We start from the raw sequence: 12,079 nt of genomic DNA on the forward strand, positions 1-12,079 counted from the left end.
CAAACATTCGCATCTCGCAGAGCATGATGGGCGCGCACCCAAGAAAATTACTCAGCACTTGTTTTTCTCACTTTGGGATTTTCCCAAAATAGTTTCTTCAGTCCAGCTGCCACGAATCTGGAGCCCCCGACTGACCCACCACAGTCGGATTTGGCTTTGGGGAAAGCACACCTCGCAGATCAGCCGGCGGCTCATTGCCCAGAACCAGAAGGGCGCAGCGTGGGCACGGGGCGGGCCCGGGAGTTGAAACATTACGAAATCTTCGGCACAGACTGCCCCTCCTCGGAGGGGAGGAACCCAGACCGTGGGCCTTGTTCTTTTAAGACTCGCAGCACTGGATCGCAGAACTTAGTCTGCGCCGCGGCTTTGACACTGGCCAGGCTCCACGGGGCGCGCCCCAGGTGGTCCGAAGGCCGGTCCGCCCTGCACGCAGGTGTCCTGCGCGCCCCGCTCAGCCATGTCGTCCTGCAGCCGGGTGGCGGTGGTGACCGGGGCCAACAAGGGCATCGGCTTGGCCATCGCGCGCGAACTGTGCCGGCAGTTCTCGGGGGACGTGGTACTCACGGCGCGGGACGTAGCGCGGGGCCAGGCGGCCGTGCAGCAGCTGCAGGCGGAGGGCCTGAGCCCGCGCTTCCACCAACTGGACATCGACGACCTGCAAAGCATCCGCGCCCTGCGCGACTTCCTGCGCAAGGAGTACGGAGGGCTCAATGTGCTGGTCAACAACGCGGGCATCGTCTTCTGGGGTAGGTGCAGGGCTTGGGTGCGGGGAGCCGTGGAGCACTCCGAGGGTGCGGGGCGGCCAGCCGCAGGATCCCCACCCATCCACTCGAGTGACCGAGGAGGGCGCGCCGGCACCTCGGGATGCGGTCAGCCCTCGCCTTCCGCGAGGTGGTTTTCGCTTTCCATAATCCGCTGAACCCCAGGCGGGCCCGGGCGGCAGACACAGCGCGCCCCGCCCGCCCGCCTGTGCAAGCCTGTGCGCGGCCCCCGGCCTTCCCCGAACTGTCAGCCGCTGCTCTGTGCAGGAAAACTGGCCTCCTGGGAGCGGGCAACGCCCTGCTAGAGTTCATCAGCTTTCCTCCCAACGCAAGAAACATTTTCTCTTTAAAGAAAGGGTCACCGCTCGCTTTGGGCTTTCGCTTTCCTTCAAAGGGCGCATTCATAGATGCCCGGAGGCATTTGCTGGAGAAAGGAAATGAATCGCTAAAACAAGATTAACGCGGACTTGCACTTGGTGGACTTCACAGTTTGTTTAATGCAGAGCTTTGATAGACTCTGGCAGAAAGGAAGCGAGCCTTCGTTCCCTCCTCCGGCGAGTTTGTTTGTTACAAAATATGTGCGTGCGGTCTAAAGAGCATCTTCCTTAAGGAGAGGGGCTGGATCCGGAGATTACTTACTCTAAATACTACTCAAGAAAGTTACCGGCTGGGCCGGGCGTGGTGGCTCACGCCTGTAATCCCGGCACTTCGGGAAGCCGAGGCAGGAGAACCGCTTGAACCTGGGAGGCAGAGGTTGCAGTAAGCCGAGATTGCGCCACTGCACTCCAGCCTGGGCGACAGAGCTAGGCTGTCTCAAAAAAAAAAAAAAAAAAGTTGCTACAGAGAGATAAACAAGCCAGCTTCCCTTCCAACCTAGTGGGGAAGAAAAGCCTAAGAAACAGGAAGTAAAATGAAGGATGGGGGAGCAGAAGTCTCCGTCCATCCCTTTGGCCCTTGGCATTCTGCGTGGCTGTGCATGAGGACCTGAGACTTTCTTTTACTCGCACCTGCAATTCAGCCTGCCGGCTTCCTGGGAGCTGGGGTGCAAGACTGGGGGTTAACACTCCCTAAAGCAGCCCTCAGCCATGGGCTGGGAGATTGGTGGCTAAATACCCGGCTTCCTGGACAACAGGTGAAGGGACTTCCCCTTGCCTCTCAAGGTGTGGGGAATGGACCAACAGCAACTGCTAACCTGCTCACTCATGGCAAGGCAGAACCTCCCGCCTTGGGAAACATGGTGAAACCCCATCTCTACTAAAAATACAAAAAGTAGCTGGACATGGTGGCTCTCCCCTGTAATGCCAGCTACGCAGAAGGCTGAGGCACAAGAATCCCTTGAACTCAGAAGGCAGAAATTGCAGTAAGCAGAGATCACACTCCTGCACTCCAGCCTGGGCAACGGAGCAAGACTCTGTCTCAAAAAAAAAAAAAAACCTGCATTTCAACAGAATCCCCAGTTCCCTTCTTTAAGAAGCAGTAGTCAAAGCCAAGTATTCTCAAGGTGTGGCTGGAGACCAGTGGCTGTCACATCACCTGGAACTTAGAAATGCAAACTCAGCCCAGGTGTGGTGGCTCATGCCTGTAATCCCAGTACTTTGGAAGGCCAAGGTGGGTGGATCACTTCAGGTCAGGAATTCGAGAGCAGCCTGGCCAACATGGCAAAATGCCGTCTCTGCAAAAATTAGTCAGGCATGGTGTCACGTACCTGTAATCCCAGCTACTTGGGAGGCTGAGGCAGGAGAATCACTTGAACCCGGGAGGAGGAGGTTGCAGTGAGCCAAGATCGAGTCACTACACTCCAGCCTGGGCAACAGAGTGAGACTCCATCTCAAAACAAAAGAAAAAGAAAAGAAAAGAACTGCAAATTCTGGAGCCCTCACCCCAGCCCTTTGCAATGAGGCCCAGGAAACTGTTTTAACAGGCTCTGCAAGTGATTCGGATGGATGCACACTAAAGTTTGAGAATCACCGACCTCGTTTTTCAAAATGGTTTTTGGGCCGGGCGCGGTGGCTCAAGCTTGTAATCCCAGCACTTTGGGAGGCCGAGGCGGGTGGATCACGAGGTCAAGAGATCGAGACCATCCTGGTCAACATGGTGAAACCCCATCTCTACTAAAAATACAAAAAATTAGCCAGGCACGGTGGCGCATGCCTGTAATCCCAGCTACTGGGGAGGCTGAGGCAGGAGAATTGCCTGAACCCGGGAGGCGGAGGTTGCGGTGAGCCAAGATCACGCCATTGCACTCCAGCCTGGGTAACAAGAGCGAAACTCCGTCTCAAAAAAAATAAAATAAAATAAAAATGGTTTTACAGTTAACTTGTTTTTCCTTTAGTCATTAGGAGTTAGGATCCACTTTGTCATGTGAGTTTCAGATGGGAAAATACAACTTTCTTTTTGTTTCTTTCTCTGTTTGAAAGATAATGATCCAACGCCCTTTGATGTTAAAGCTGAGTTGACACTGAAGACAAATTTTTTTGCCACTAGAAACATATGCAACGAGTTACTGCCGATAATGAAACCTCATGGTAAGTCCAGTGTGTGGACAGTCGGGTTGTACCTCTCAGTAAGAAGTGGGCCACAGGCTCCCAGGGGCAGGCTGCCCTGCAGAAATCACTCAGGGGTGCTATTTCTCTGAAGGGGAAAAATAGAAAATTGCTTCATTTTCCCATAGTGTTTGGCTTCTCACTCCAGTATTTTAAGTTTTGGGGGGTTTTTCTCAGGGGTGGGGGGGGCAGGGTGGGAATAAATTTTGCTCTTGTTGCCCAGGCTGTATCACAATGATGCAATCTCGGCTCACTGCAACCTCCGCCTCCTGGGTCCAATTGATTCTCCTGCCTCAGCCTCCTGAGTAGCTGGGATTATAGGCACCTGCCACCACACCCGGTTAATTTTTTATATTTTTGGTAGAGACATGGTTTCACCATGTTGGCTAGGCTTGTCTGGAACTCCTGACCTTCAGGTGATCCACCCACCTCGGCATCCCAAAGTGCTGGGATTACAGGCGGGAGCCACTGTGCCCAGCCTTAGCTTTAACTTTCAAGGATACGTATGACATGTCACAATGCAGAATGCTCCAAGTCCCCAAAAGCCTCTTGCCTCTGGTCAATCTCAGGAGTCCTCCAGCCCTCTGAGGTGATGGGCCCGCATCTAGCTCCTCTCTGGACCTCGGTATCTGTTCTAGCATCGCGACTATCTCTGTATTCCTTTCTTCTTGTACCAAACTTTCTGAAGTTGATTCAGAAAATCCAAAATAAATGTTCTTTTTCTTTTTTTTTTTTTGAAACGGAGTCTCTTTCATCCAGGCTGGAGTGCAGTGGCATGATCTCAGCTCACTGCAGTCTCCGCCTCCTGGGTTCAAGCAATTCTCCTGCTTCCGCCTCCCAAGCAGCTGGGATTACCGGTGTGCACCACCACGCCTGGCTCATTTTCATATTTTTAGTAGAGACGAGGTTTCACCATGTTGGCCAGGCTGGTCTCGAATCCTGACCTCAAGTGATCCACCTGCCTCTGCCTCCCAAAGTGCTGGGATTACAGGTGTGAGCCACTGCACCTGGCCTAGAAATTTTCTTTATTAGGAAATATCTTGCTTATGCCTGCAGGTATTCAGTAAATGTTACCATTATACTTTTCCCACAAATATTGGAGTGCTGCTTATTCCAGGCGTTACGCTGGGTTCTGGGCTTGCAATGGTGAGCATTGTAGACACGGATTATCTCATTTGCGGAGCTGAGAGTCTAGTTGGGGAGACAGCCATTAGCAAAGAATCTGAAATATACAATGACAGCTCTGCTGGGAGACAGGGAAACTGGCTTCCTTGGGGATTTTCTTCCCCAAGAAGTTAACTGTCTGACTGTAGATTCTTAGAACTGTTGTCCTTATTAGAAATGTGGTGGGTTTTTGTTTTGTTTTGTTTTGTTTTGAGACAGTCTCGCTCTGTCACCCAGGCTGGAGGGTAGTGGTGGGATCTTGGCTCACTGCAACGCATGTCTTCTGGGTTCAAGGGATTCTCCTGCCTTCACCTCCTAAGTAGCTGGGACTACAGGCACATGCCACTATGCCCAGCGTTTTTTACTAAATATGTCTGGGGCTCTCTCCAGATTTGAACAGAAAGCGTCTATCTTTCTTATGGCTGCTAGGGATGCAGCCATGGTAGGGATGTCTTTTACCCCATGTTGGGAAGTTTTCTTCTGATAAATTTTGGAATGGGAACTTGTGAGCCGCAAGGTATTAAAGACACCTTTAAAACTCAATCCCCTTTCAGGGCACCTGCAGTTCTCCCTACAGGTTTTTGACGCTCCCATCCCACTATGAAACTGATGGAGTGTAAGAGTACAAATGCAACTCTCACCATTCACCTGTTTAGGTTAAGAAGTTTCTGCATCCAGTGATAAACCTTTTTGTTGGTTTGTTTGTTTTTTAAAGGAATGGAAGTTTTGCCATGTTTCCCGGGCTGGTCTTAAACTCTTGGGCTCAAGCAATCCTCCTGCTGCAGCCTCCCAAGTGGAGGTATTCCTACCCCTCCACTTTGAAGAGAGGGAAACTGAGGCCCAAAGAAACAAACACAGACACGTAGTAAATAGAACAGGAAGTTGTATCAGGTTTCTTGGCTTCTCCACTCGATCAGATTAGGATAATTCATTCCGGTGAAGAATTACAGCACCAGATGATTGTAAACCAGCTGGGCGCCATAGTGCACACCTGCAATGCCAGCACTTTGGGAGGCTGAGGCAGGAGAATCACTTGAGCCTAGGAGTTTGAGACCAGCCTGGGCAATATAACAAAACCCTGTCTCTACAAGATTTTTTAAAATTAGACAGATATGGTGGCTCATGTCTGCAACTGCAATTACTTCAGAGGCTGAAGTGGGATAATCACTTGAGCCTAGAAGGTCAAGGCTGCAGTGAGCCATGATCATGCCACTGTACTCCAGCCTGGGCGAAGGATGAGACTCTGTCGCAAAAAAAAAAAAGAAAGAAAGAAAGTAAATCAAGCCATTTTGAAAGATAATGGAAACCCCTGGTGGGGCTCCGGGATTAGCCCAGAGCAGGTGAATCACTGTCTGTAATCAATTCTAAGTAACATTACTTCCTGAAGTGGGAATTGCTGGTTTACAACACATTGAGAATATATGTGACTTGTCAACTGGGCTTGATGGCTCGCACCTGTAATCCCAGCACTTTGGGAGGCTGAGGTAGGGGAGGGGATCACTTGAGGTCAGCAGTTCGAGACCACTTTGGCCGCAGCCTGGCAAACATGGTGAAACCCTGTCTCTACTAAAAATACAAAAATTAGCCAGGTGAGGTGGCCCACTCTTGCAATCCCAGCTACTTGGGAGGCTGAGGCAGGAGGATCGCTTGAACCTATGAGACGGAGGCTGCAATGAGTTGAGATCCCATCACTGCACTCCAGCTTGCCTGGGTGACAGAGCAAGACTCTCTCTCTCAAAAAAAAAAAAAAAATGTGACTTGTTAATAAACCTCATGTTTACCGGGTGGCAAAACACTGGGCGTCATTGCCCCTTGATTTGTAGGAATCACTTTCTTTACCTATAAGACTGATTTAAAAGCCGTTTTTTATTTAGCATTTAAAAATCAATTTAAAGAAAGTTAACAGATGCTTCTCAACTGACACTGGGGCTAAGTCCCAATAAAGCCATCGTGAGTTGAAAATATCATAGGTTGGCGGGTGCAGTGGCTCATGTCTGTATTCCCAACACTTTGGGAAGCCAAGGTGGGTGGATCTCTTGAGCCTAGGAGGTTGAGACCAGCCTGAGCAACATGGTGAAACCCCATTTCTACAAGAAAAATACACAAATTAGCCAGGCATGGTGGCACACGCCTGTAGTCCCAGGTACTTGGGAAGCTGAGTCGGGAGGATCCCTTGAGCCCAGGAAGTAGAGGTTACAGTAAACCAAGATTGGACCACGGCACTCCGGCCTAGGTGACAAAGTGAGACCCTGTCTCAGAAAAAAATAAAAAAGAAGAAAATATCATAAGAATGCACTTAATACTGGGCAATACAGGGAGACCCCATCTCTACATAAAAAATAAAATAAAAAATTAGCTGGGCATAGTGGCACGCTCCAGCTACTTGAGAGACTGAGGTGGGAGGACTGCTTGGGGCCAGGAGTTTGAGGCTGCAGTGAGCTGTGATTACACCACTGTACTCCAGTGACAGAGCAAGACCTTGTCTCAAAAAAAAAAAAATGCATTTAACACATCTGACCAACTATCACCATAGGTCAGCCTCGCGTAGCTTCAAGGTGCTTTGAATGCTTACATTCGCCTATGGTCTGGCAAAATCATATAACACAAAGCCTATTTTATCATAAAGTGTTGAGTATCTTATGTAATTTACTGAATCTGTACTGAAAGTGAAATGCAATCAGTGAAGCCAGTAAGTCCTAAGTGGAGCCATCATAAGGCAGGGACCATCTGTATTTGACTTGCTTATTTGTTCAAGATTCTGAGTAAACAGGCCAAGCAACTACTAAGCCACTAGAGGGAGCAACTTGCCTACTCTTTCTAGAGTGAGGCAGCAGGTGTTTCCGACTGATGGGGCCAGCTGGACCTCAGCAGAGGGCGGTGTGGGTGCAGCCCTTCGCAGGGTTGATGAACCATCTGGCTGACGAGGCTGACTGTCAGCCCCTGGCCTCTCTCCCAGAGGTGTGCCCTCAGATCAAAGGGGACACCTCCTCCCCTTAAGAGGATTTATTTCCTCGAAGGCACGGCTTCTGTGATCTGTGTTTTCTTTCTTCCTTTCCCTTTTACATTTAATTCCTTGTAGCCGCCAAGTTTGAGAAGAAAGCTGTTTAGAAAGCAGTGAAGAACACAACCCCACTGATGTAGTATTCCTGGCCAAAATATTGATGTGACTCTAATCATAAGAAAATCAGAGCAATCCACTTTGAGTGAAATACTATAAAATAATGGTCTGGAATCTTCAAAAACAAGGTCATTGTCAACTACCCTACATTAAAATACATGAAAGACATGTGACAATTAAATGCAATCCATGATCCCATTTCAGACCTTGGATTAAAACAAACAAAAACTCTAAAAGAACATTACTGGGGCCAGGTACAGTGTCTCACACCTGTAATCCCAGCATTTTGAGAGGCCAAGGCAGGTGGATCACCTGAGGTCAGGAGTTCAAGACCAGCCTGATCAACATGGAGAAAACCCATCTCTACTAAAAATACAAAATTAGCTGGGCATCATGGTGCATGCCTGTAATCCCAGCTACTTGGGAGGCTGAGACAGGAGAATCACTCGGGAGGTGGAGTTTGCGATGAGTTGAGATCACACCACTGTACTCCAGCCTGGGCGACAGAGCAAGACTCCATCTCAAAAAAAAAAAAAAAACATAATTGGAACAATCAGAGACATCTGAATATGGGCTGTATTTTAGATAATAGTGTTATATAATGATAAATGCATGTGGTCACAACTGTAGTCATGTAGGGGAATGCCCTTGCTACCATATTTAATACTAAAGTGCTTAAGATGAAGGTTTATGATATCAGCAACTTGGAGAGGAAAAGGGACAGAGAGGGGGAAAAGGCAAACGTAGCAGAATGTTAACAATTAGTGAACTTAGGTGAAGGGTGTAGGATGTTTATTGAACTATTCTTGCAACTTCTCTGTAACAGGAAAGAAATACACACATACACTTCACCTTTGAAGGCGAGAGAGAGAAAGAAGGAAAGAAATACTGAATAGTACTAAGTACCTGGGAGGATGAGTGAGGTGCTAGTTTTCAAGGACAGAGTGAGGGTGTCTCCTGTGGGATTGGGGTCCCCAAGAATGTGCAGCTCTGCTGCAATGTGCACCTGTGGGGAACACCATTCAGAAAATGAAATAAAATCTAGAAATCCAGCGGGGCACAGTGGCTTACACCTGCAGCCCCAGCACTTTGAGAGGCCAAGGCAGGAGGATCACCTGAGTTCGAGACCAGCCTGGCCAACATGGTGATACCCCGTCTCTGCTAAAAATACAAAAATTAGCTGTGAGTGGTGGTGTATACCTGTAATCCCAACTACTCAGGAGGCTGAGGCAGAAGAATCACTTAAACCCTGGAGATGGAGGTTACAGTGAGCCGAGATCGTGCCACTGCATTCTAGCCTGGGCAACAGAGTGAGACTCCATCTCAAAAAAAAAAAAAAAAAAAAATCTAGAAATCCTATTGGAAGCAGAGACCATCCATTCAGAATAACATATAAGAAAAGAACCCGCCAAAATTAGTAGGGTTTGATACTGATGAAATGTGTAAGTTAACACGTTTACTGGTTTCGGGATCTCCACCAGCTCTTCAAATTGTTGTATAGTTCTTCGCCTGTATATTTGTTTCTATGAGCACAATTTAGCAGCTGTGAATGATGAGCAACATAAATAATTTGTGATTTAATGAATATGAGTATTATTAAATATGGACTAAAAAATAATGAAATCAGGCCAGGTGCAGTGGCTCACACCTGTAATCCTAGCACTTTGGGAGGCCGAGGCGGGCAGATCTCCTGAGTTAGGACTTCAGACCAGCCTAGCCAACATGGAGAAACCCTGTTTCTATGAAAAATACAAAAATCAGTCAGGCATGGTGGCATGTGCCGGTGGTCCCAGCTACTTATGGGGCTGAGGCAGAAGGATCACTTGACCCCAGGAGGTGGAGGCTATCGTGAGCAGAGATCGTGCCACTGAACTCCAGCCTGGGTAGCAGAGTAAGACTCTGTGTCAAAAAAAAAAAAAAAAAAAAGTAATGAAACAAAAACCAGGATGGAGAAACAGCCCATTCCACATGTGGAATATCTACAATGAAAGACAGAGTCATCCCCAGGGATTGCTTGTTGCTGATTGTGGCACTAAGGAATTGAGGCCCTAGAAAATTGGGTGTGCCTAGGAAATTGAGAGCATTAGTCCTTAGGGTGAGAGCACTGTCCCTTGGAAAGCAAGTTTACAAGCACTTGGAGTATGTATGCCAGGGAGGAACGGTTTTATAAAACTGCCAGGGGGTCGGGCACATGGTGGCTCACGCCTGTAACCCCAACACTTTGGGAGACCAAGGTGGGCAGATCACTTGAGGTCAGGGGTTCAAGGCCAGTATGGTCAACATGAAACCCCATCTCTACTTAAAAAAAAATACAAAAATTAGCCAGGCGTGGTGGCACACACATGTAGTCCCAGCTACTTTGGAGGCTGAGGCAGGAGACTCTCTTGAACCTGGGAGGCGGAGGTTGCAGTAAGCCGAGATCATGCCACTGCATTCCAGCCTGGGTGACAAAACAAGACCCTGTCTCACAGAACAAAATAAATCTTAGGCTGGGTGCAGTGGCTCACACCTATAACCCCAGTACTTTGGGAGGCTGAGGCAGGCAGATCCCTTGAGGTCAGGAGTTCGATACCAGCCTGGCCAACATGGCAAAACCCATCTCTACTAAAAGTACAAAAATTAGTCAGGCATGGTGGTGGGCACCTGTAATCCCAGCTACTAGGGAGGATGATACGGGAGAATTACTTGTACCTGGGAAGCAGAGGTTGCAATGAGTAGAGATTGCACCACTGCTCTCCAGCCTCGGTGGTAGAGTAAGACTGTATCTTAAAAAAAAATTAGGGGACTGGGTGCAGTGCCTCATGCCTGTAATCCCAGCACTTTGGGAGGCCAAGACAAGTGGATCACAAGGTCAAGAGATCGAGATCATCCTGGCTAACACAGTGAAACCCTGTCTCTACTAAAAATACAAAAAATTAGCCGGGCATAGTGGCAGTCACCTGTAATCCCAGCTACTTGGGAGGCTGAGGCAGGAGAATCACTTGAACCCGAGAGGGGGAGGTTGTAGTGAGCCGAGATCATGCCACTGCACTCCAGCCTGGGTGACAGAGCAAGACTCCATCTCAAAAAAAAAAAAATTAAAAAATGAAAACGAAACTTCCTGGGGAAATCTACGAATTTACTACCTCACCCACCTCAGAGAATCCTGCAAAAGGGAGCCCTTCTTACTGATGGAGGTGTGTTCTTCCCTTGGGAGAATAGGGACCAAAAAAATATTAAAACCCACGGGTGCATATTATGCCTTCTATAGTCATATTTTTAATTTTATTATTACTTTTTGAGAAAGAATCTCATTCATGTCACCCAGGCTGGAGTGTAGTGGAGTGTGGTAGTGTGATCACATCTCACTGCAATCGCTACTTCCTGGGCTCAGGTGATCCTCCTACGTCAACTTCCTGAGTAGCTGAGACCACAGGCACAAGCCATCACATTCAGCTAACTTTTATATTTTTAGTAGAGACAAAGTTTTGCCACGTTGCCCAGGCTGGTCTTGAACTCCTGGGCTCAAGTGATCTGCCCCTCTCGACCTCCCAAAGTGCTGGGATTATAGGCGTGAGCCACAGTGTCCAGCCACATTTTCGTTTTTAATCGGCAATTAAATCTGCACAAGGCCAGGCACGGTGGTTCATGCCTGTAATCCCAGCACTTTGGGAGGCCGAGGCAGGTGGATCACTTGAGGTCAGGAGTTCAAGACCAGCCTGGCCAACATGGTGAGACTCTATCTCTACTAAAAATACAAATTAGCCATGTGTGGTGGTGCACACCTGTAATCCCAGCTACTTGTGAGGCTGAGGCAGGAGAATTGCTTGAAGCTGGGAGGCGGAGGTTGCAGTGGACAGAGATGACAGCACACCACTGCACTCCAGCCTGGGCGACAGGGCGAGACTCTGTCTCAAAAAAAAAAAAACACCCGCACCATGACTCAATTGTATGTTTGGTATGTTCAAGCAATAGTTGTATCTCTGTGATATGCTTTCATATTTCTCTCACTCTGTTTTAGGGAGAGTGGTGAATATCAGTAGTTCACAGTGTTTAAGGGCTTTTGAAAACTGCAGTGAAGACCTGCAGGAAAAGTTCCGCAGTGAGACACTCACAGAGGCAGACCTGGTGGATCTCATGAAAAAGTTTGTCGAGGACACAAAAAATGAGGTGCATGAGAGGGAAGGCTGGCCCAACTTACCTTATGGGGTGTCCAAGTTGGGGGTCACGGTCTTATCAAGGATCCTGGCCAGGCATCTGGATGAGAAGAGGAAAGCTGATAGGATTCTCGTGAATGCGTGCTGCCCAGGACAAGTGAAGACAGACGTGACTAAGGAAGTCGGCATCAGGACTGTGGAGGAGGGGGCTGACACCCCTGTCTACTTGGCCCTCCTGCCTCCTGATGCTACTGAGCCACAAGGCCAGCTGCTTCATGACAAAGTTGTGCAAAACTGGTAAACGTCTGCCTCAGAGTTTGATGCTTAATAAATGTTGGTGGAATGGAATGAACGAAA

At 48.5% G+C, this 12,079-nt stretch overlaps 1 protein-coding gene across 1 annotated transcript; it reads left to right on the plus strand.

The window, feature by feature from the left end:
* The first annotated feature begins 350 nt into the window (after positions 1-350).
* On the plus strand, positions 351-12,079 carry CBR3 (carbonyl reductase 3). The gene is made up of 3 exons (XM_002761409.7): positions 351-746; positions 3,179-3,286; positions 11,587-12,079. The coding sequence occupies exons 1-3, from the start codon at positions 458-460 to the stop codon at positions 12,021-12,023; spliced, it is 834 nt and encodes a 277-aa protein (XP_002761455.2). The 5' UTR covers positions 351-457; the 3' UTR covers positions 12,024-12,079.

This window comes from Callithrix jacchus, chromosome 21, assembly GCF_049354715.1.
Source record: "Callithrix jacchus isolate 240 chromosome 21, calJac240_pri, whole genome shotgun sequence".
NCBI lineage: Eukaryota > Metazoa > Chordata > Mammalia > Primates > Cebidae > Callithrix > Callithrix jacchus.